A 25870-nucleotide genomic window follows, 5' to 3' on the forward strand; every position below is an offset into this window, starting at 1 on the left:
TGAAATGGCGGGGGACAGGGCGACTTGGAGGCGATTTGTTTGTGGCCAACCCAAATGGGATTGAGGCATCTGGCAATAGATAGATAGATAGATGTTTAACTAACAAGGGTTTCTCGATTTAACGCGACTTTACACGTACGTGATGGTTTCAAATTACTCGCGTGCGCCTTGGACAGTCCCGAGCTGATAGACCGTGTGTGGCAGTTTATGCATAAATACAATTTTTTATTTGCCTGTTGCTTAAACTGGTTTTATTCAAATTATAATATTCGAAAATGATGTTTTGCCTCATTCTGAGCAATTTGGCTCATTTTCGGACAAAATTTGGCCAAGAAAGTGATGGCACATCTAAACTGTTACAAGTTGATGCTGCAGAACAGAAAGAAGAAAACCACTCACACCAAGATAGAGCAGTTCTTTATGAAGAAGACAGAAAACTTAAGGGAGTTATCTTCATCACCAATAGCACGAGAGTCAGAGGAAGAGGAAGAGGAAGGACAGCAGAGCGAGGAGGGACAGCAGATCAAGGAGGGACAAAAAATTTAGGGTAGGGAGATGGGGGAGCGGGGTGAGGAGGGACAGCAGCAGATGACGAGTGATGCATAGATGAAGTGAGGCTGTGTGTTGTTATTGTTTGTGACCTACTCACTGTAATGAAGATGTTGCTTTTACTGTAGTGTTTTTATGACCTACTAATGTATTAATAATGTTGAGGAACTTTCACAGTGCTGTGAATGAAGCAGAATTGAAAGAAATTCCACGTAAAAAACGAAAACAGTATGCATTTGGGGAGACGTAAACAACGCTTCGGCACAACTAGGGCTCAAATGTTGTTTATTTCTCCCCAGATATACTGTTTTTGTTTTTTACATGGATTTTCTTTCAAATTAATAATGTTGCTCTTAAGTTTAGAGTAGCATAACCCCAAATGGGTAGACTTTCCCAGAGTCCGGGAACGTAACCCCCAATGTTACCATTGTTTCTTATGGGAAAATTATATTTAAATAACTCATTTCTAACTAACGCGACCTCTCCAGGAACCTAACCCTCGCGTTATTATATATATATATATATTTGTGGTAGGTGGTGGTGACCATCATCCACTCACTTGATGTAGTGCTGCCTACTTCTTCCTTAGCCTTTATCATTCTTTTTCTGTGCCTGCCCTCTTCTCTTCCTATTTCTCTCATCTTTCATGTTACTTCTTATTGCTTTTCTTTCCTTTACAGATGGCTTTACATTGAGTGACAAGCCAAATGGTTTCCTGTAAGCCAAGAAACCATTTACAACGCTGGGTGGTAACCATATAACCATACCATACGTGCTCCCTACGTGTCAACAAGTGGGTTGGTGGAGGGTTAGTGCCCCTCTCCATAAAACAACTAACTCAAAGTCAAATGACCACCCCTTACGGGATTGTGGCGTCTGGCAATAGATAGATAGATAGATACGGTATATATATATATATATATATACTGTAATCCCTGTACTATCCAGACGCCCACTTTCCGGACACCCCACTTACCGGACATTGTGAGCCTGGACCTTTGGAACCCAAAAATGGCCAAAAAAAAATAAAAATCCCCCCAAATCCTAATTTTTTTCCACCTGTAATTTTAAATTTCCGCACGGCGCCGAACAGCTGTTTACACCACGGCCCCTTCACCCCTTCCTTCTTTCCTCCTCCCCCCTCCCCTGTCGGGGTTCCCATTTGGTATTTTTCATTACCAAATGTGGACCAGTTTGGTAATGAAAAATTCGTTTGGTAATGAATCAGAATAATTCAATACTAAACAGATATTTCACGTATGATGATACACAGGATGGAGATGGTGGATTGTTTGCTCTCTGATTAATCTGCTAGCCTGCATAGCGTGAAAATTATCAACATGCTGTTGATTTTAAGGAGAGTGATTACATGTACTTTATTTCCACTTGTATATACAGGGTGTAATGCGACGTATGACAAAAACTTACACAAATGGTCTATCATGCAATTTTGAGTATATTTTGTTCTATAACATATACTCTCTGTGACCCCAGTTCAGTACCCAGCACTCAACTGTTTAAGTGTAAAAGTTTCGTGCCTAGCATGTCCCATTGGGTGGGAGCTTTGCAGGGCGATGGGAGATCAGTATTATTAGCTCATACTATACTGTAAATAAAAATCCCATAACCTATCAGTACAAACAAGTTGTAAGAAGAAATTTTACATAGTCTATTGATTCTTTAACATCATCAAGCATTTCTGCAATTCTTTTGCACAAATCGACTGTAAATTAAGGATTAAATTAAAATTTTATGGCTTGTGAGGGAGTAGGGAGGGAGGAGAGGGGCTGGTGTGTTGTTGCCAGTTATGTATTGTTTGGTTTGTACGATATTGCTAGCGGCATTATCGTAACACTCACAGCTCATTCAGTGGGAAAACATTATTGTAAAGGGAGACTAGCCTCACTTTAAGTCAGGAAGAATATTATTTATTACAATTCCCGTGCTAGTGCACGGGACCGAGGTGAAGGCTGCTGCTGAGAAGTTTGCGCGCCTTGACAACGTGCACGACTTCAAGGCACCCAAGGGATGGCTTTTTCGCCTCAAGCTCCGCCATGGACTTACTGGCTGTAAGGCACACAGTGAGGCCTTGGATGCGGCAGCGGAGGAAATAGACCTGTTTCACCAGAAAGTGCAGTGTCTGATCAAGGACAAGGGCCTTGCCCTTGGTCAAGTCTATAATGCTGACAAAACTGGTCTGTTCTACCACTCCTTCCCCACCAACACCCTGGCTGAGGAAAGGGAGAAGTCTGTGCCTGGTCGGAAGTTGTCCAAACAACATGTCTCTGTTTTGTGCTGTGCCAGTGCTAATGGGACGCACCGCCTCAAACCTGTTGTTGCTGGGCGTGCAAAACAACCACGTTGTCTCCGGGGTTGATGGATAGCCTGCTTCTTTTGTGGTACCTGTCTGTGAAGGCCTGGTTTACCACTAAGATCTTCAGAGTTTGGTTCCACAGACATTTCGTCAGTGAGTTATCTGTTATCAAACGGAGGTCCATGGAATCGCTCGCGACCAAGTGAAGGCACTCCTGCTCCTTGCCAATGCTCCTATGCATTAGTCTGAGAAGAATTTGTTTGCTTTTGACGAGCAGATTAGGTGCATGTTTCTGCCACCTTATACGACTGCTCTGATTCAGCCAATGGAACAGGGTGTTATAGTGGCCGCCAAGAGACTGTACCGTCGAAGGATCCTGAATGAGTGGTGGTGCTGGAGGACGAGGACGCAGTGGAGGACACACGTCGGGAGCAGACCTTGCAGAATCCTTGTCATTACGACCTGAAGTCTGTCGTGTTCAATTGGGCAAACGCATGGAAGGAAGTCTCCATCAAAACCCTCAAAAGCACTTGACCTCGTCTCCTGCAGGAAATCGATGCCGAGCACAACTTCAAGGGGTTTGACGTGGATGATTTCCACAGTCGTTTTAAACAAGCAGGAGAGCAGGTGGATGTCGATGGCGTGCCGGATTGATTGGATGACAGCGGTGGTGATCCTGGTTACCAGATCACGTCTGATGAGATCACTGGTGCTGCCTCTGCGGGCATTGAAGAGGACAGCGGGACTGACGAGGATGAGGACCCTGACTCATAGACCTCCGCAACTTCTTCAGTCCCTCGTCTCAGTGTCCTCCATGGTTACCTGGAGTCAGTGCTGAAGTATGCTGAGCACCCACACTGTGACAGGGAGTTGGTGCCTCTCTGCCTGACAATGGAGCTGTGTGAGTCTAGGACGCTGTCATCCTCTGGCAGAATCGTCGGTTCTATCATCAGACCAGGATTGACTCATTCTTCAAGCCTGCAATCCCCACAAATGCCAGTCCATTCTCACCACCACCAGCTCATTTCCCGCCTTCACCTTCGAACTGGCAACCAAGCGCATTGACAGCCATTGAGTCTCTGTTGGATGTTAGTTTGTGGTTGTCTTCGGAGTCTCCTGAGGTGGGTAAGTCACCATCACCGCACCGCACATCACCAGTCATCGCCCAGCTCCATCAGGTTGAGGATGACAATGAGGAGTTTTTATTGACCTCTGTTAGGTGCTACTGTTTGCCATTAGGCCACATGGGACAACTCTGCACCTGCTGGGGGTGGTGGATTATGAAGCCTGTCAGCAGTGCACTGGATTGTAAGTACCCCAACCGAATGTTTTTCGGCAGGTAGCTTTAGGTTTCTTTCATATAGTCCTTGGTGTTAAAATTTAGGATATTCCTATTTGTGTTTTGAGGTCACAGTATGGCAGAATGACCTGAAAACAGTGCCAAAAACAGGAGAGGTGCTGTGCATTCAGTAGTGTTTAGGGAGGAAGTTTTTTGGTTTTCAGTTGTTTTTTTTTGCATGGTGCTGAAAATTATGTAGGATATTCCTATGTATGTTTTTATGTTAGAATATACCAGAATGACCTGAAAACACTACCAGAGTAAGAAGGGGTAATGTACAGACAATAGTGTATGTAGGGTGTTTTTTGGTTTTCAGAGGTTTTCCTGCATGGTTTTCTTGGTGTTTACCATTACTTTTGATATGCCTATGTGTGTTTTGATGTCTAAATATGCCAGAATGACCAGAAAACATTGCCCAATTAAGCATAAGTACTTTACAAATAGGTTATGTATAGGTTGGAGGTGGGTATAGATAAGGTCTGGGTGTGCTAGAGGAATAGTGTTCATTATCCATATGTTGCCACTACCCAGACATGCCTTAGGCTTTATTATATCCGGATAAATGAGGGAATACTGTAGTTTTTTTGACGACCATCAAGTAAAAAAGAATGTTGAAAACAAGAAGTGGTGCCAAGGCACAACACACCCATTTCTGGCAGTCATTTTAGTGCTGATGTATAAACACAACAGGATATCTAGTCAAAGATGTCACATATCAAATTTGGAGTAAATCAGTTGAAAATTGAAGATTTGATGCTCATTTGAAATTTTAGGCCCGACCCACCTGATATTGACCCCCCTGATGTGATGAGACATGTTATAGGATGCCAGTTTGAAAGATGCACCTTTAGGTTTTGGTTTCATGTTGATATGATGAATTTGCATTGTTTTTTTTTTTTTTTTTTTTTTTACAGTCAGGGCCTTGGCCCAGAATTTAATAAGGTGATGAAAAGGTCATATCCCATCATCCCTGTAATTTTAGTCAAAATTGCACCTGTAGTTTTCTCATAAAGAAGTTAACAGACAGAAAGACAGACAAACAGACGAACCGAGTGAAATCAGTACCCTTCCTCAAGCCCTTCTGGGGCAGGGGCAGGTAAAAAGTCAGGACCCATAAACATTTCTTCTGCAAATACCAAAATATCCAATCCTTTTAAATTATTATGCCATCCCTACTTGGACTCATAAATACCTGCACAGTTTAGTATGATGGAATAGTCAGACTACATTCAGGAACTACTGTTTACACTATTCAAGCTAACTGGATGAGGAGTTTGGAAGGAATTTGAGAGAAAAATGGAGGAAATGTAAGAAAATGTTCTAGAAGGAGGCAAAGAGAGTTTGACAGGGTGATAAAGAAGGTAGTGGGGGAGTGAAAGATAAAAATGATAGACTGCTAGTGGAGAAGGGAGAAAAAGTGAACAGATGAAGAGAACACTTTAAGGAATCGTTAAATATAGATAATGAAAGTAATTGGAGTATAAGCAGCTGGAAAATGGCTGAGAGAAGGAGGAAGATATGAAGGCAGGAAGAGATCAGTAAGATGAAAGTAGTGCAAGCAGTGAAGAAAGGCAAAATGGGGAAAGCCTGAAGAATTGATGGAGTGTGAGGTGAACTGCTGAAACACAAGGAAGAGATAGTAGTAGGATGGATGTGGAAGATGTACAGATTGGCCTGGGAGGAAGGTAGAGCCCTGGAGAATTAGAAGCCTGGTATAATTATTCCCCTGTACAAAGGAATAAGGGAAAAAGAAGTGTGTGGTAATCATAGAGGCATTTGTCTTCTTAGTGTAATAGGAAAAGTATATGGTTGGATACTTATTGACAGAGTTAGGGAAATAACAGAGGAATTAGACAGGGCTGTTTGGCCAGACTGCCTAGGGAACAACTACAGAGGAATTAGGTGGAGAACAGGGAGGTTCTAGAGAAGGGAAAGAAGTTGTATTCAGCCTTCATGGATCTGGTGAGAGCATATGACAGAGCAGATAGACAAGGAATGTGGAAAATTAAAACATACGGAGTAAAGGATAGGTTGTTGAATGCTGTGAAGAGTATGTATGAGGGTGCTAGGGCTGCAGTGCATGTGGATCATGAACTGAGTAAATTTTTCTGAATGTTGGAGTGAAATAGGGTTGTGTCATATCTCCATGGTTGTTCAGTCAGTATACGGATGGAGTTTTAAAAGAGATACAAGGTAGAGCCCTAATAAGAGAGCGCAGCGTTCGGAAACTTTCTGTTCTGTTGTTTGCAGATGATACTGTATTGTTTGGTAAAGACGAAGCAGAACTGCAAGGCTTGGTGAATGAGTTCAGGAGAGTGTGTAAGAAATGAAATCTAAAGGTGATTGTAGGGAAGAGTAGAGTTGTGGTCTTTGAAAGAAATGTAGTCACTGAATGCAGAGTGAGGGTGGATGGTGAGGAAATGGAAAACGTGAGTGCATTTAAGTACTTGGGTAGTGTGATGAGTAAAGGTGGAAGTTTAGAGGATAAAGTGCTTAAAAGGTACAACAGTGAAGTAAGGTTGCTTGTTCTTTGAAAGCAATGGTAAGAAGTATGGAAGTAAAAAAATGTCATTGCATATTGTGGTACCATGTCTAGTGTATGGAAGTGAAGCATGAACCTTGTTAAAAAGACACAAGTCAAGAGTGGGAGCAGTGGAAATGAGTTTTTTGAGAGGAGAATGGGGAGTTACATGGAGAGACAACTAACAAATAAGGAAGTGGAGGAGCATTGTGGTGTGGATGTGATAGAAATTGTCAGGAGAAATACATTGAGGTGGTTTGGGATGAAGGCTTAGAGACTAATGAGGAGAGTGTATGTGAGTGAGGTGGAGGTGGAAGAGGGAGGAGGGAGATAGGATGAGATGGAGGGATGGACTAGAGAGGTGTATGAGAGAGAGTGTATGTGTGGGAGGGGAACCTAATGGCAGGGGACAGGGAGACATGGCAATTTGTTTGTGGCTGGCCCATATGGAATTGAGATGTTTGGGTATAGATAGATAGAAGTTAAGTTTATTGTACATATTGAACCACAGCACAGTACATAATCATATTCTTAACACCTGTAGCCTTAATTCATGATTTTGAAACTTTCCTTCGTTCTTTTTTAGCCCAGAGTATTGGAAAACCTGATCAAAAGTAATATTCCATTATTTCAGGCGCACGACACCACTGAACCGATCCCTGCAGACATCCCAATTAGTGGAAGGTAGTGGACAGTATTGTGTTGAGAGTTATGGAGCTTCTCTTCCTGCCCTTGTAATGGAAGCCCTCACCTTTGCTGACCGTAAGTTTGAGCTTTTGTTGAGGTTTTCACAGATTGACTCATAGTCTATCTATCTATCTATTGCCAGACGCCTTAATCCCGTAAGGGGTGGGCACAAACAAATCACCTCCATGTCACCCTGTCCCCCGCCATTTCATTGCCCTGCTCCCAGCTCACACACCCTTCTCTCATATACCTCTCCACTCCATCCCTCCATCTCATCCTTGGCCTCCCCGTCCCTCTCCCCCCCCCTCCACCTCACTCACATACACTCTCCTCATCAATCTCTCACTCTCCATCCTCTCCACATGGCCAAACCACCTCAGTGTGTTTCTAACGCTTCCTATCACATCCACATCTACACCACAACTCTCCTTCACTTCCTTATTTGTCAGTCTGTCTCTCCATGTGACTTCACATGCTCCTCTCAAATAATTAATTTCCACTGCTCTCTCTCTTGACTTCTGTCCCTCCAGCAAGGTCCAAGCTTCACTTCCATACGTTAGAGTTGGTATCACAATACTGTCATGTAGTAGCTTTTTCACGTCCATGCTCACTTCCCTGTTTCTTATCACTGCTATCAAGGATCCAGCGACCTTTCTTCCCTGTTGCACCTTTTCAAGCACTTCACCCTCTAAACTTCAATCCTTACTCATCACACTACCCAGGTACTGAAATGCACTCACATTTTCCATTTCCTCCTCATCCAACCTCACTGTACATTCACTGACTTCACTTCTCTCAAAGACCATAACTTTACTCTTCCCAACATTCACTTTTAGATTCCGTTTCTTACACACTCTCCCAAACTCATCTGCCAAGCCTTGCAGCACCCCTTCGTCTTTACTTAACAACACAGTATCATCTGCAAACAACAATACAGGGAGTTTCCAAACACTGTCCTCTCTCACTAGGGCCACTTCAACATCCACTGCCCTACCTTGTATCTCTTTTAAAACCCCATCCATATATACGTTACTACATGTCAGTATTGTGATACCAACTCGAATGTATGGGAGTGAAGCTTGGACCTTGTTGAAGGGACAAAAGTCAAGAGTAAGAGCAGTGGAATTGAGTTATTTGAGAGGAGCATGTGGAGTCACGTGGAGAGACAGACTGACAAATGAAGAAATGAAGGAGCATTGTGGTGTAGATGTGGATGTGATTGGAAGCATTAGGAGAAACACATTGAGGTGGTTTGGCCATGTGGAGGGGATGGAGAGTGAGAGACTGACAAAGAGAGTGTATGTGAGTGAGGTGGAGGGAGGGGGAGGCCAAGGATGAGATGGAGGGATGGTGTTGAGATGTATATGAGAGAGGGGAGTGTAAGCTGGGAGCAGGGCAATGATATGGCGGGGACAGGGCAACATGGAAGCAATTTGTTTGCGGCCACCCCCTACGGGATTAAGGCATCTGGCAATAGATTGACTTTCTGCACCCAATTATCATCCTTCATCCTCTCCACATGCCCAAACCACCTCAATCTACCTTTCCTCATCACAACACCAATACACTCCAGTCCCATCTTACCTCTGAACTTTTCCATCGTAAACCCAGTCCCCCCAGGCCTTGCACACAAGGATGCGCTGCACTTCCACCTAATCATTGTTATTTCTGTACATTTGAGCCTGTGAATATCCTTCTCCTTTACCTCCCAGGTCTCAGTATTATACAGTATTACACTCCTAACACATGCTGCATACAAAGATCCTTTAGCTTTAGCACATAGGGAGAGCCCTCTCAGTGTGAGGAGAGGCAACAGCTCCCTGAACATCTTCCAACCACTTCACACCCTAGCCACAGAGCCAGCTCCAGCCCCACCTCCAGCACATAATATGTCTCCCAAATAACAAAACTCTTCCACACACTCAAGAGACTCACCAGCAAGTTCAATCCTTTCACACCTGACAAGCTCCATATGCCCTCCCTGACACGCCGTACACATAAAATCAGCATTATCTTGCAATCTACCTCTAATACTACTACATCTCTTATGCACACACTTATCACAAACACTGCATAAGATGGAATTACTTCCTGCACCCTTGTGACAAATTGCACATGGCCTCTCTCCTTGTTCTTTGACAGCACTGCCACCAACCCTAGATATCACTTCTGTTTTATCTGCATTTACTCTTAAGCCCTTGTGCTCCATACCACCTCTCCACTTTCAAAATCTTTCCTCCTCCTCCTCCTCCCTTTCATTCTCTGGAATCAACACCAAATCCTCAGCATAAATTATCTCCCAAGGAAGTCCAATTCTGAAGCCACGTGAGAGGGGTTCCGGTACCATGATACACAAGGGACTCCCGGTAAGTGATAAATCAGCATAACGATGTGAAATAAGTTAGGACCATATCCCTGCATTAGATGCATCACCCTTGCATTAATGATGAATGTGGCAGATGAAAAGCCTGCCATGCATGGCAACACACACACACACACACACACACACACACCAGGCACCGAGGAGAGCAGATGCACTTTGCCATCACTCCATACCTGGCCAACTTGGCCAGTGGCATTACCTAAATTAGTATCTTTTATATGAGTCAAGCTCTGTACCAGGTTAGACTAAATGGTGTTCTAATATAAAAAAGAAGAAGTTTTAAGTAAGACTTGTTCAGAAAGAAAAGAAAACAAAGTAGCACAAGAATGCGCACAATCAGCTGATCTTTTGTTTAGTCTACGACTGCCCCAGGGAATGTAAGTACTATATGTGCTTTTAGTACTGCAAAATGACCACGTACTTTGGTAAAGCAAATTTGGAAAAGAAAAGAGATAAAGGTAGAAAGCAGGATGATGATTTGTACCAAGTACTTGTTGAAATGGAAACTCACAATAAACTGGTGGAATGAGTACATAGACTTTTCAGGCTTTTCAGAATGAGATTGATGAAATTAAGAAGCAGATGCACTTGCAAAAGGAAGAGACAGAAAAATAAGGAAAGGAAGTCAACAAGAAAGACACAGCCATAGATGAGTTAACAGTAGAAGTGGGTACACTTAGGAGGAAAATTAGTGAAATGGCAAGTACAGTAGTCAACCACGAGTGTATTATGGAAGAGTTCAAAAATATTACAGAGACAGTTAGGCAAGTAAGCAGTCTGATAGACCAGAGCAGTGATATTGAGGAGAAGATAATGCAGGTGAATGAAGCTGTGCAAAGCTACAAAAATGATGTGGAAACCACTTATGTTGAAATGGTGAAAGTAAAGAAAGACTTAGAAACAAGGGTGGCAGAAAAAAGCATTAAAAAGGAAGTGAAAAGAATAATCCAAAACAATCCTAAGTTAGTGAGAGATTCAATAGATATCAACAAATCTAAAGTAATCACTGGTATAGAAGGGGAAGAAGTAAAAAACAAGGTCTCAAGAGACAAAAAGAAGATGGCAAATGTAATGAGCATATTGAAAGAAGTATCAGAGGAAATCTGTAGTAAAGACATAGAGGAACCCAAAAGGTTAGGGAAATACGAGAAAAGCAAGTGAAGACCCCTAAAGGTAACCTTCCAGAGTGTAAACACCGTGGAGGAGATACTAAAAAATGCAAAGAATCTTATGAAAAAGAGGAGATGAAAAATGTTTGGATAAAAAGATGCCTAACACAAGAGGAACTGGAATTACTGAAAGAGAAGAGAGAGGAAGCAAAAACAAAAAATGAGGGAAGATCAGAGGAGGAGAAGAATACATTTTTTTACAAAGTAATTGGATTGCAGGTACGAAAGTGGTACATAAACAAGAGGGAATAAAAAGGAGGAAGGTAGTAGAACCAAGTCATGAAAAGTATATAAACAAGATGATTAAGTTGATGTACTCAAATGTGGATGGAATGGTATCTAAATTATTAGAGATGAATAATTATGTCAGAGAAAATGAACCACATATAATATGCCTAACTGAAACAAAATTAACACCAAGAATATCCAATGACATACTAAACTTAGAGGAATATAATATATGGAGAAGAGATAGGAACTTAAAAAAAGGAGGAGGAATTATAATATTAACCAAGAAAAATCTAAAAGTAAAAGAAATAGAACTAGATATACCATCACAAGTAGAACTGATTGCAGTAGAGATCAATACATCTGAAGGGAATGTAATTGTAGCCAATTTGTACATGCCACCGAGATCAAACACATGGGAAAAAGGTGAATATGAGGACCCGGCTGAGAGTGCAATTCAGAGTTTAAGAGCATTACTACATAAAATGGAAGAGAAATCGGAAAGAATTATACTAACTGGAGACTTTAATACAAATATAAATTGGAAAACTCTAGATATAATAAGCCAAGAAAGCTGTTGGGACCAAAAGCTCCTGGATCTCATGCAAGAGTTTTTCCTAACGCAACATGTAAGGGAAACACCAGAAAAAGAGGACTCGATGTACCCTCAATGCTAGATCTCATATTTACTAGGCAAGAAAACGACATTGACATTTTAATATATCACCATCCATTCTGCAAAAGCGACCAGGCAGTACTAGATTGCAACTTCAGGAATGCATATGACACAGTTAACAGCAATGAAAGTTTCAAAAAGAGCCTAAACTATAAAAAGGGAAAGTATCATGACCTAAAGAAGTACTTCTTAGAAATTGATTGGGAATAGGAGCTTAGAGGACATGATATAAATGCTATATATAAAAAATTCTGTGAACTTTATGAAATAGGTGTCCAGAAGTACATCCCACAGCACAAAAAGCAGAAAAGAAAAGAAAGAAATGGTTCAATACAGAATGTAAATAATCAAAAGAAAAAAGAGATTTGTTGTGGAATTGATACAGAAGATACAATAGTGAAAGGGCATATAATAATTACAAACAGGCAAGAAATGATTATGCAAGAATAACGAAGGAAGCCCAAAAACAGTTTGAGGATATCATAAATAAAAGTAGTGGTCAACCGAAGCTATTTTACAGCTACATCAGAAGCAAAACCAAAGTCTGTCTATCTATCTATCTATTGCCAGATGCCTCAATCCCATTTGGGGTGGCCACAAACAAATCGCCTCCACGTCACCCTGTCCCCCGCCATTTCACTGCCCTGCTCCCAACTCACACCCCCCTCTCTCATATACCTCTCCACCCCATCCCTCCATCTCATCCTCGGCCTCCCCCTCCCTCTTCCCCCCTCCACCTCACTCACATACACTCTCTTTGTCAGTCCTCTCCACATGGCCAACCACCTCAGTGTGTTCCTCATAACGCTTCCTATCACATCCACATCCTCACCACAATGCTCCTTTATATCCTCATTCTTCAGCCTGTCTCTCCATGTGACTCCACAGGCTCCTCTTAAATAACTCATTTCCACTGCTCTCACTCCTGACTTGCTGTCCTTCCAACAACGTCCAAGCTTTACTTCCATATGTTAGAGTTGGTATCACAATACTGTCATGTAGTAACTCTTTCACTTCCATGCTCACTTCCCTGTTTCTTATCACTGCTTTCAAGGAACCAGCAACCTTTCTTCCCTGCTGTACCCTTTCAAGCACTTCACCCTCCAAGCCTCCATCCTTACTTATCACACTACCCAAGTACTTAACCCCTTAAACGCGGATCGTCTCGTTTGCGACGCTCCGCCAAAAGGACATAACGGCGGATCGTCGCGTTTGCGTTTCTAGTAAATTTTGAATAACTGCGGGCAAGCAGGCTCCAGCTGGTATTGTCTATCAGTACCGCCACCCTTTAGCTACTTTTAGCACACTTGACCTTTGTACTACTGACCTCGGTTGTTGCCAAGCATCATTTTTTTTTACCCACCCACGCACCGCTGCCCGGCCCTCCCTCGTCGTGCGATACGGCAGCGCGCGGACGGCTCATACGTGTCAATCTGCACCTTCCTCTTGCAAGCACTTTATGCTATTTGGAAACGCTTGTTTCCCCACTTGTCACACTAGCATTTTTTTGCGCGGTTTGCCCCTGTTTAGCATCAGTCCACGAGAATCTTTCAAGGTGACACCATGTCAAACTCAAGCTCTTCTGAGTCTGTGCCTTCCAGCCCTCCGAAAAAGGGTTTTGTGACCTCCACCCCGTACAAACCCTTACAAGGAACTGCTAAGGGACTTAGTGACTCGGCTATAGCTAGTGAGTTATTGAAAGCGTCCATGGATTATGGAAGTGACGTCGGTGTCTTATCTAGCCTGCAGAGTCAGACACACTTTTGAGTGCTGAGTCTGAGGTGCCAGAAGTGACTATTCCTGTGCCCAGCACCTCAACAGGCAAGGCTCCTGTGAATAGGGGCCTAGTGTATGGAAAGGGGGCCAAGAGGAGAAGAAGTGGTGACCCAGCTTCCCAGCCATTGTCCCCTACACCACGTCAAGCCACTGCCAGCCCGCCACGCACTCCCAGCCCCATTCTCTCGTCGTCATCCTCAGCTGCCCTTTCTCCGGAGTCTTTGGAGTCGCCTTCACCACCTCGGAAGGGAAGTAGGCAGTCTAGTTTACGTAGAGGTTTCCGTAGGCCCAGTGTTCGTGCTAGTAGGAGTAGAACTTTGTCTCCTAGTGTAAGACTAGCTAAGGTTACTCGCACTAGGCAACTCGCCAGTCACGCCACTGCGAGTGATCTTGAACCTTCGGCTTATCTCCCCACCACCACCACCACTACACCGACACGACCTAGGACAGCCTCTGCCTCACGCACTGCCTCACCACCTGCCTCACCCACTGCCACACGGCCTGCCTCACCCCCCGCCGCCCCCAGCACCTCCCAGCCTAGGCAGGGCACTCTGGATGCCTTCGTGTGGTCTGAGGGCTCAGATTTTGTGTCGGAAGATCTGCCATTTGATGCTAGTGGGTGTGGAATACAGGCAGACTTCCCTGTCCCAGAGGATGGTGAATGTTTGGACTACCTGTTGGCCTTCCTGGATAACAAAGTAATGGAGCAGATTTGTACCAAGACGAACAGGTACGAGGGGCAATCTGCTGCAGTTCGTGAAGGTGAAGGTGAAGCTGCAACGCCATCCACGTTGTGGATGGCAGCATGGGTTCCTGTAATGATGAGGGAACTGTTTGTATTTATTGGTTTGATGCTATTGATGCCCCACAATTGGAAGCACAAGCTCGAGGAATACTGGAGTGCTGACGATCTTTGCCCCACACCCATCTTCAATAAATACATGAGTCGCGATCGTTTCAGGCAACTCATTACTTACCTTCACTTTGCGAACAACGATGAGCCTTCCCAAACTGACCCATTATGGAAAGTGAGGGGAATCCTGAACTTGATCAAGGATAAGTTTACGAGGTTCCTGCGCCCCTTCAAGAAAGTTGTGATTGACGAGTCCTTGGTTTTGTTCAGGGGCCGTCTTCGGTTCGTGCAGTATATTCCTAGCAAACGCCACCGCTTTGGAATAAAGTTTTTCGTGCTGTGCGACTGCAAGACGGGGTTCATCTTAGACTTCGTAATCTACACCGCCAGCAATGTGGACTTGGACAAGACTGACCCCCTTGGATTCTCTGGTTCTGTGGTGAAAGTGCTGTTGGAAAAGTACTTTGGCGGGAATCATGTCCTGTATACAGACAATTACTATACAGCTCCAAAAATCGCCAAGTACCTTTCTGAACACGGCGTCGGATCATGTGGCACTGTCCGTAGCAATAGGGCACACTACCCTGCCTTCCCCGAGGCTGAAAGATCAAAGCGGGGAGACGTGCACCTGAAGAAAACTGACAAGATGCTGGCGATCAGGTGGCACGATAAGAGAATCATCAATGTGCTCACCACAGTTCACAAGGGGGAAATGCAAGCCACAGGGAAGGTCGACAGAAGGACTGGCGAGCCTGTGATGAAGCCTGATGCTGTGATTGACTACAATGTCAATATGCGGCTGGTGGACAAGTCTGACATGATGATCAGAGAGATAGACTGCCTGAGGAGGAACCGTCGCTGGTACAGGAAGGTGTTCTTGCACTTGCATGATATGTGCATGCTGAACGCCTTCATCCTGTATAAGATCAAGAACAGGAAGCCAGCAAACTACTCTCTCCGGCTATTTTCAAAGACTTGTGTGCACCAGCTGCTTCAGCGTTATGGGCAGGTACTGCCATCAGGTCCCAGGCGCCACCCACACACACCTTCAGACCGCCTACAGTGTCGGGACTACCTTCAGCGACACCGCCTGGAGCCACTGCCTGCCACTGCCAAGAGGGGAAAAGCACTCAGGAGGTGTCATGTGTGCAGCCACACTACCAGGCAGGACAGAACATTTAGGCACACCTCCTTGCAGTGCAAAGAGTGCAAAATTCCCCTCTGTGCTTACCCATGTTTCTTTGACTACCACAGCCTGACTAGATATTGAAAATTAGGGTAAGAATCTTGAAAATAATACTGAGAGTGACAGTGATACTAATGTTTAGTTTTCTTTTACGTACTGACAGTGACAGTCTGATGAGTGTAAATTAGTGTATGTAGTTGTAAAAGCACTGACAGTGACAGTGTTTTTTTGTGTAAATAATTGTACATAGTAATAATATAAGTATTGAGAGTGACAGTCACTCCAGTGTAAGAAGTTGAAAGCATATGTTTCTGTTCTATGTTCTGACAGTGACAGTTTGTTGTGTAGAAAATATTATTTTTATAACAAATGACAGTGACACTGATGAATAAGGCAAAAAACTGAAAGCTAGAGTGAAAGTGAGCGATAGAAATGAAGTGCGAGTGGCCGACCGGAGCGAGAATAAAGTTCCTGCCATAAGGCTGAATAAACTCGCGCCGCGGTGGTCTTCCTCATTCCCGCTTCACAATACTGGCAGTGACAGTGATTTTTAGGGCCGTAATAGTGCCAAGCGAGCCTTTGCGAAGTACTATGAAGGAAAATAATGTAGTATACGTGTTTTTAGCCATGAAAAGGGAAATGTGTGTTTAGTGACGGGAAGATCGCCGCCCCGCTGCATGTCGGCCCTGCGCTCCGTTCATTATAGCCTTCTTTTCAGTGCTTATTGTACAAATACGGATTCCAAACTACCTGTACGTTGTTGTATGAAGTGTACTGTGACAGATTGAGGCTGTGGTAGAAAGAAAACCGGGTTTCTGGAGGTGTGAAAGTGAAGACTTTGTTACCCAACTTTGCAAGTCTTCACAAGTCCTTTGGTAGTCCACGAAGGCTCAACATCTGTCTCAGGAGAAAGCTGAATGTAAGTACTATATGCCATAAAAATTTTAATGTTCTAGGGTTAATCTCTGATTTTTGGCAAATATTTTCCCACAGGTACTCAGACGCCGCTACAACCCCGCCACACGGGGGGGATCGGCCGTACACGGCCGCGTTTAAGGGGTTAAACGTACTCACATTTTCCAATTCCTCACCATCTAACCTCGCTGTACATTCACTGACTTCACCTCTCTCAAAGACCATCACTTTACTCTTCCCTACATTCACCTTTAGATTCCGTTTCTTACACACTCTCCCAAACTCATCCACCAAGCCTTGCAGCTCTCCTTCGTCTTCACTCAACAACACAGTATCATCTGCAAACAACAGTACAGGGAGTTTCCAAATGCTATCCTCTCTCACAAGGGCCACTCCAACATCCACTACCCTACCTTGTACCTCTTTTATTACCCCATCCATGTACAGATTGAACAACCATGGAGACATGACACATCCTGTTTCAACCCAACCTTCAAAGAGAAAAATTCACTTGGTTCACCATCCACATGCACTGCAGCCTTAGCACCATCATACAGTACTTCACAGCATTCAACAACTTCCCTTCTACTCCATATATTTTTATTACTTTCCACAATCCTTGTCTATCCACCCTGTCATATGCTTTCTCCAAATCCATGAAAGCCGCATACTACTTGTTTCCCTTCTCTAGAAACTTTTCCACTAAAGATCTAAGAATGAATATCTGATCTGCACAACCTCTTCCCTTCCTAAAGTGTCCCTGTTCTTCTCCAACTAATTCCTCTGTTCTTTCTCTAACTCTGTCAATAAGTATCCTACCATATACTTTTCCTATTATACTAAGAAGACAAATGCCCCTATGATTACCACACACTTCTTTTTCCCCTTTTCCTTTGTACAAGGGAATAATTATACCTGACTTCCAATCCTCCGGGATTCTACCTTCCTCCCAGGCCAATCTGCACATCTTCCACATCCATTCTACTACTATCTCTCCCCCATGCTTCAGCATTTCACCACACACTCCATGAATTCCTGGGACTTTCCCCAATTTAACTTTCTTCATTGCTTCCACAACTTCTATCCTACAGATTTCTTCCTGTCTTCTCACTTCCCTCCTTCTCCCGGCCACTTATACTCGCATTACTTCCATCCTGTATGTTCAACAATTCCTTAAAGTGTTCTCTCCATCTGCTCACTTTTTCTCCCTTCTCCACTAGTAAAAGATAAAATACAATCCATTATGGACGAGGGAATCACCTATACACAAGAGAAGGATATTTGTGAAGCACTAAACAAGAATTTCCAATCAGTTTTTACAGAGGAAAAAGTTTTTGAGAGGGATTATGTGGAACATGCATGCCCACACATACTACCAGATATACAAACATCAGAAAAAGTAATACAGGAGGAGCTAAGTAAATTAGACAGAGGAAAAGCTAATTGTCCTGATGAAATTTCATGTTGGGTACTACGAGAATGTGCAAAGGAATTAAGTAAACCATTATTTTTAATTTTCAAGAAATCCTTAAGACAAGGTAATCTACCTGATATTTGGAAGAAAGCAACCATTGTTTCCATATTCAAGATAGGGAATAGACAAAATCCACTCAACTACCAACCAGTATCACTAACCAGTGTTGTAAGCAAGGTAATAGAAAAACATATAAGAAAAGCTTAGGTAAATCATCTAGAAAAACACAGTATGATAACAGAAAAACAGTTTGGTTTCAGAAAAGGAAAATCATGTGTTACTAATCTGTTGAGCTACTATGACAGAGTAACAGACACATTACAGGAAAGAGAAAGATGGGTGGACAGTATCTATTTAGATTTCAAGAATGCATTTGACACAGTACCACACCAAAGACTTTTATGGAAACTGTACCATCAAGGAGGAATTCAAGGCAAACTGTATTGTTGGATGCAAGATTTTCTCATAAAAAGAGAAAGGAGAACAGTACTAAGGGGAAATTACTCGTCATGGAGAGAAGTGACTAGTGGAGTACTACAGGGCTCAGTGCTGGCACCAGTCATGTTTTTAGTGTATATAAATGATATAGACAGTAACACTGGAAATGAATGTTATCTGAATATGTTTGCAGATGATGCAAAAATACAAAGGAGATTTACTAACACAGACTCTTGTAAAGAGCTACAAGAAGAATTAAATAAACTTCATGAATGGACTAATACATGGCAAATGGAATTCAATGTGGACAAGTGTCACGTAATTAAGTTTGGTAAAAGTGGAAAGAGACCTGATTGGGATTATACGTTAGGAAATAAAACCCTACACAGATCAGAAAGAGAGAAGGACCTAGGTGTGATTATCAATAACTGACTGTCTCTGGCTGACCACATCAGTGAGAAGGTACGGAACATGTATACACTACTTGCAAATATGAGAATAGCGTTCACATACATAGATGCAGACATGCTAAGAAAGATAACAACATCATTCATCAGACCAACCCTGGAGTATGCATCAGTAGTTTGGAGTCCTCATCTCAAAAAACACATAAGCAAGATTGAAAAAGTTCAAAGAGCCGCTACAAGATAGATACCAAGCTTAAGGGATCTAAGCTATGAAGAAAGACTATATAAACGGAATCTACCAACACTACAGGAGAGAAGGAAAAGAGATGACATGATTATGCTATATAAATGCATTTCAGGGAAGGAGAAAATAGACATAAATGATTACTTAACCTATAGGGATGCATAAGCAAGAGGACACTACAAAAAACTGCATAAGAAGAGAGGTGATAAAGACATAAAAAAATTTAGTTTCCCAAATAGAGCAATTGATCAGTGGAATGCGCTACCAAATGAAATAGTGTGTGCCAAAACAATTCATAAATTTAAGGATATGTATGATAAATATGGTTTAAGACACGGGACAGTATAAGCTTGACTCATTCCTGTAAAGATACAATTAGGTAAGAACACACACACACACACACACACACACACACACATACACACACACACATACACACACACACACACACACACACACACACACACACACACACACACACACACACACAAGTTGCCAACAGAGACGAAGCTCTTCCTGGATTGTGCGGAAATAATCGCTAAATCAGCGGGGAAAAAGGAGACTAACCTATTGTGATTATGTAAATGAGTGCGTAAGTGGTGGTCCTGTTGGTCAATAGTAGAAAAAAATGCAGGTTTCAGTCAAAGAGTACAAGATTTAATGGAAATTGAAAGTTTCCATGTGGTTGCACAATGGCAGAGGGCAACGGAGCTTTGTTTACACATGGTGAAAAGGAATTTGAGGGCTTCTCTGAAGATGGTGTGGGAAATGGAAGCACTATGTTGAACCAAACAAGAGTAGCTGGAGTTGAGAAAACAGCGGAGAGGAATGTCCAGGAATTAAAAAAGGTATGGGTAGTAATTAGAGAATTACAGGAACGAACCCAAGAGCAGGAGAGAGAGATCAAGGTTCTAGGAAGTAAACTGGAAAAAGGTTGTACACGTAGTGTAGAGCAAGAAAGAGAAGTCACAGAATTGAAAGTGAGTAACGAATCTGCATCCAATGAAATAAAACAGCTCAAGAGGGAGAATAAGAGGTTGGAAGACGAAAGGGACAAGTTGAAAAGTAAATTAGATGAGTATGACTCTAAGTCAAGGATGCAAGATGAGCACATTAAGGAAATCAAGGAACAACATAAGGGGTGGAAGAAAATTCAGGAGGAGGGAAATGTAAATTTGAAAGAGATTATAGAACAACAAAGTAAGGAAAGGGTGGAGAAGGAAGTGGTTAGGGTACTGAGAAGTAGAGAAGCGTTGGTCAGGGATGTAGCAGAGAAGAAATGTGTAATAATTTCAGGAGTAAAAGAAAAACGTATGACAGTAAGACCAGAAAGAGAAAAAGAAGAACTGCGTATAGTTAGAGAAATAATATCAGTAGTTATGGAGGGTAACAACGAAGCTCAAGAAGAGATTGAAGAAGTGTTTAGGTTAGGAAGGTACGAGGAAGGAGGGGCAAGGCCATTGAAGGTAAAGTTTAAGTCCCAGGTAATGGTAAATGAAATCATCAATAGAACTTGGAAATTATCAGACAAAGAGGGGTTCAAAAATGTTTGGATAAGGAGAGATGCAAATGAGAAAGAAAGAACTAAAACAAAGGAGTTGGTAAAGGAAGCAAAGGCAAAAAACGAACAGAGAATGGAGGAAGAGAAGACAGTGTTTAATTGGAGATTTATGGATCAGAAATTGAGGAAGTCTTACCGACAGAGAGAAGGGTATAAAAATTAACAACAAAAATTTGAAAGTGGCTTATACTAATGTTGATAGTTTGATATCGGCTAGGTTGGAAATCAATGACTTCTTGAGGGTTCAATGACCTTCGTAAAGAATAAGTTAAGAGAGGATGTTGATGTCCATATGGGAGATGGTAAATACAAACTGTGGAGAAGAGACAGAAAAGAAAAAATGGGAGGAGGAGTGATGATAGCAGTGAAGAACAACATAAATGTAGATACTGTGGAAATGGGAGAGGGAAGGGCTGAAGTGATAAATATGAAACTAGAAACTGGAGAGAATGGTGGGAGAGAAATGGCAGTAGTATATGTTCCCCCTAAGACAAAAGCATGGAATAATGATGAATACCAGGAGATGTTGTCAGACATGGCTAATTATGTACAGAAAGTGATTGAGAAAAGCAGGAATATAATTTTCATGGGGGACTTTAATTGTAAAGAGGTGAACTGGGAGGAATGGGACTCGGGAGGCGGTGAAGGTTCATGTGGCACTATATTGTTAAATATATCAATGAACAATGTGATGACACACAGGGTCAAAGAAGAGACAAGTTTCCGAGGTGAGGACACACCAGCAAGATTAGATTTACTTCTGACCAAAGAACCCGATGTAATAGAATCCTTTAAATATCTTTGTCCAATAGGAAAAAGTGATCATGTGGTCATAGAGTTCCAGATGATAATAAGGAATGCGGTGCCAAGAGACGAGCTTTATAGGCAGGGAAGATTCACTTTGGGAAAGCATACTTTACAGGATTGAGAAATTTCTTTGAAAATGCAGATTGGAGAAAATTCAGAGAAACAGGAGAGATACAGAGGAAGTGGGAAATCTTTCTAGACCTCTATAATTTGGGAGTGGAAAAATATGTGCCAAGAATAAGAGAGAAAGAAAACAGGAAAAGGGAGTGGTTTAATAGAAGGTGTATGATAGCAAAAAAAGAGAGGGACATGGCGTGGAACAACTGGAGGAAGAGAGGTAATAACAGAACAAAGGAAGAATATAAAAGAACTAGAAATGAATATACAAGGATACATAGAGAGGAAAAAGGAACTTTGAAAAAGGTATAATAGACAAATGTAAGGATGAACCCAAACTGTTTTATAGATTTGTCAATGGCATATTGAAACAAAAGGAAGGAATCACCAAACTGAAAGTAGATGGAGAGGTCTATAAAGATGCGGCAATGCAAGCTGAAATAATGAACAAAAGTTTCCAGGCAGTTTTCACCAATGAAAGTGAGTTTGTGGAAGGGGAGGGTGTGACCAGAAATGTAGTGATGAAAGATATAAAAGTGGAAGTACAGGAAGTGTATAAATTACAGTAATCACTCTAATATCCGAACGCCCAATATCCGAACATCCCCACTATCCGGACATAAGAATGTTTCATACTGTACTTTTTTCCATACTATACTTACCTCATTTCACTCTTTAATGTCCTTTATTGGTGTGAATAGGGTGTTAGGAGCTAGGCATGTGCAGTAGGATGGTGTTTTTCTGAGTTAGGGTCCATAAGTACCAGTCCAGGAGCCAGTCACCAGAATGTTTATTATTGTATGAACCTACTTCTAAACCCTCATTTTATGTTTCTTTTGCATTTATTTCAGTCATTTATGTGCCTTATTGGTGTGATTTGGGTCTTAAATAGGTGCTATGCATGTCCAGAGGGAGTTGTATAGGTGTTTCTCTGAGTTAGGGTCCATAAGTACAAGTCCATAAGCTGGGGCCCAATATCCGGACAGAACCATTATCCGGACCTACCTATGGCTCTATTACGTCGGATATAGGAGTGATTACTGTACTGGAAACTCAAGATGTAAGGAAAGCCCCAGGACCAGATGGAATCTCTAATTGGGTACCGAAGGAATGTAGAGAACAACTGGCAGATGAGATTCACAGTTTAATTGTGTGTTCTCTGGAAGAGGGGAAAGTGCCTCAAGAATGGAAAAGGGCAAATGTGGTACCAATTTATAAGGGAGGAAACAAGGAAGAACCCCTGAATTATAGACCAGTGTCCCTAACCAGCATGGTTGCAAAATTGTGCGAGAGAATCCTGAAAGATAGATGGATAAAGTATCTGGAAGAGATGAATATTTTAGCTGAAAGTCAGTTTGGATTCAGAAGTGGAAGGTCATGTGTTTCCAACTTGCTGAGCTTTTACTCAAGAGCGATCGACGTGCTACAGGAGAGAGACGGTTGGGTGGATTGTGTGTATTTAGATTTGGAAAAGGCCTTCAACAAGGTACTCCATAAGAGACTATTGTAGAAACTAGAGCATATAGGAGGACTGAAGGGAAACTTCCTGGAATGGATGAGAGACTTTCTGAGAGACAGACAAATAAGAACAGTAATAAAGGACAGGATATCTGAATGGGGAGAAGTAACAAGTGGAGTCCCCAAGGGGTCTGTGTTGGCACCAGTAATGTTCCTGATTTACATTAATGATATGGTAGTGGGAGTGAACAGTTATGCAAGTCTGTTTGCTGATGATGCAAAGATCCTGAGGAAGGTAGAGGCAGAGGAGAACTGTAAAATGCTGCAGGAGGATCTGGATAGGGTACATGATTGGAGCCAGAAGTGGGAAATGAAATTCAATGCAAAAAAGTGTAAAATATTGGAAGTGGGTAAAAGTACCAAGAGGCCATCACTGAATTATATGATGGGTAATGAACCTATCACAAAAGCGAGAGAAGAGAAAGACTTGGGAGTGCTGGTCCAGGATAATTTGTCTCCTGAAAAACATATTAACAAGTTAGTTAGAGAGACGTATAAACTTCTGACTAACATAAGGGTAGCATTTCATTACATGGATGAGGAGATGAAAAAATTAATAGTGGCCATGGTCTGCCCCAGGTTAGAATATGCAGCAGTACTGTGGTCCCCACACAATAAGAAAGATAGAAACAAGATTGAAAGAATACAAAGAACAGCAACTAAGATGGTCCCCAGTCTGGCAGATCTGTTGTACAGAGAGAGGCTGGAAAAGCTGGATTTGCCTTCCCTAGAGGAAAGGAGAGAGAGGGGCGACATGATTGCAGTGTTCACGACCATGATGGGAGTAGATAAAATTGACAGAGAAGATCTGTTTTTATGGGATAAGAGAGTAACAAGAGGACACGGAATGAAACTGAAGAAGTCAAGCTGCATGAAGGATATCAAGAAATACAGTTTTCCTTATAGATGTATAGACCTGTGGAATAACCTGGACAAAGAGATCGTCCAGTCTAAAAACTTAAACGAGTTTAAAGCCAAATTTGACTTATTGAGAAACAGAGACGGGACCCCACAAGCGTAGCTCATTTCCTGTTTATCACAACTAGGTAAATACAACAAGGTAAATACACAAGCCGACTGTCACCATCGGAGCCAAGATGGCTGCCAGTGTTTACATGTCCAGAGACCTGTTCCAACATTACTGCACAAGCCCTGTAGCTCCCATCACTCCATTGAACATACTCCATTCCCTGTTCTCTCTCTCTCTCACACATTTCTTGTGTTCATCACGTTGCATTGTTCTCTCATTCCCCTACAGTACATTCCAGACCCTCTGCAATCATATGTGTGCAGTGCCAGTGATCAAAACGCATTGTTGTAAGTGCTTTTAGTAGATTTTGTGTTGGAGTAACTGCATGTTAGTGACAGTGTCTGGCTGATGTATTACCCATAGTGGAAAGCTGTTTCTGCCAAAGGGAAGGCAAAATGCCCAAGGAAGAGCATCATCCTTGAAGTGAAACTGAATATGTAAAGCAGCATCGAGGCTGCCGGGGCACTAATAGCACCAATAACACGCTGCGAATGCCCCAATCATCTGTCTCTACTGTCATTAAGAGAACTGCTGATATGTTAGCTGAAGGGCAACAGGTGTCCTTCTTCATTGTTAAGAGGATCACAAAGGCTAGGGACTCAGGGATAAAGGGGATGGAGTAACTGATGGTGATGTGGATGCAGGACCAAACTGAAGGGGTGTGTCACTGGGCTTTAGCCAGATCTGCACTTTGGTTCTGCCCATGGCCCAACATAAAAAAAAGCTGGGAGTGAAGTCCAAGGAGGTTTTCAAGGCTAATTTAGGGTTATTCAACTGAAACAAGGGACAATCCGGCCAGTGGCACGTGTCCCTCAGTGGCGAGGTGAGGGCCTCTGATGCCAACCACGCAGCTGCAACAGTTCTCCCCATGGAGCTCAAGGTGTGCATCAAGGAGGATGGGTACAGCCCTAATCAAGTCATCAGTGTCAGTGAAACGGGGTCATACTGGAAGTGTATGTTGCTGAAGACATTCCTGGTGGTGGAGAAGGAAACAGTGCCAGGTCTTCACCCCTAACTGCCTGGCTAAAATCTGCTCGCACCTCACATCAGTTGGGGGGGGGGGGACTTTACTTCCAACACTGATATCTCAGAAACTATAGCAGTTAGGGAAATTAATTAAAAACCATATTACTCAACAACTCTTCTTGTGAAAGAGAGTATCCCCAGGTCTGTAGGTCGTTATGTTGCTGAGTAATGACGTGAGGAACAGGACTAATTTTCCCCGGAAGAACAGGATGTGTTCGTGCGTCTGCCCATGGTCCCAACAGTGGCATTGCTTTCAATGTGATAACTTCTCCATTACTAGATAAATTAGACACAGTGGTGTCCAAGGCACCCCCTATGGCACTGTCACTGCATCCTTTCCTATAGTCAGTTCCAGGGAGTCTGACACACTGATTTTGCCAACTGAGGACAGGTGGATTTGGTAACACTGCGTGATGCTCTCGGGCGGTGATTGGTTAATTTCTGTTGTGTTTGAACGTGCACCAAATTGACTTTGTATTTCAACCAATGCCCTCATTTATTTGTAAGATTATACAGATACAAATTAAAGCAATGATATCTTTAATGATAAATATGTGCCTTTTAACTTGTTAGAGATAAACCTGAATGACATTGATAACAAAATTAAGTAGAGTCGCAAGTGGATGCATACGGACTCAGTTACCGACTGTGG

The 25870-nt window shown here is 42.5% G+C and overlaps 1 protein-coding gene across 1 annotated transcript in view; it reads left to right on the top strand.

The window, feature by feature from the left end:
* The window catches only part of Nup133 (nuclear pore complex protein Nup133), a 600491-nt gene that overhangs the window by 4812 nt on the left and 569809 nt on the right, over nucleotides 1-25870 (top strand). Inside the window, exon 2 of the mRNA XM_080274695.1 lies at nucleotides 7358-7485. Within this exon, the coding sequence (XP_080130821.1) occupies nucleotides 7358-7485 (128 nt within the window). The remainder of the gene's footprint in view (nucleotides 1-7357; nucleotides 7486-25870) is intronic.

Source organism: Coenobita brevimanus, chromosome 59, assembly GCF_032717465.1.
Source record: "Coenobita brevimanus isolate Jiangsu-jjx chromosome 59, ASM3271746v2, whole genome shotgun sequence".
In the NCBI taxonomy this organism is placed as follows: Eukaryota; Metazoa; Arthropoda; class Malacostraca; order Decapoda; family Coenobitidae; genus Coenobita; species Coenobita brevimanus.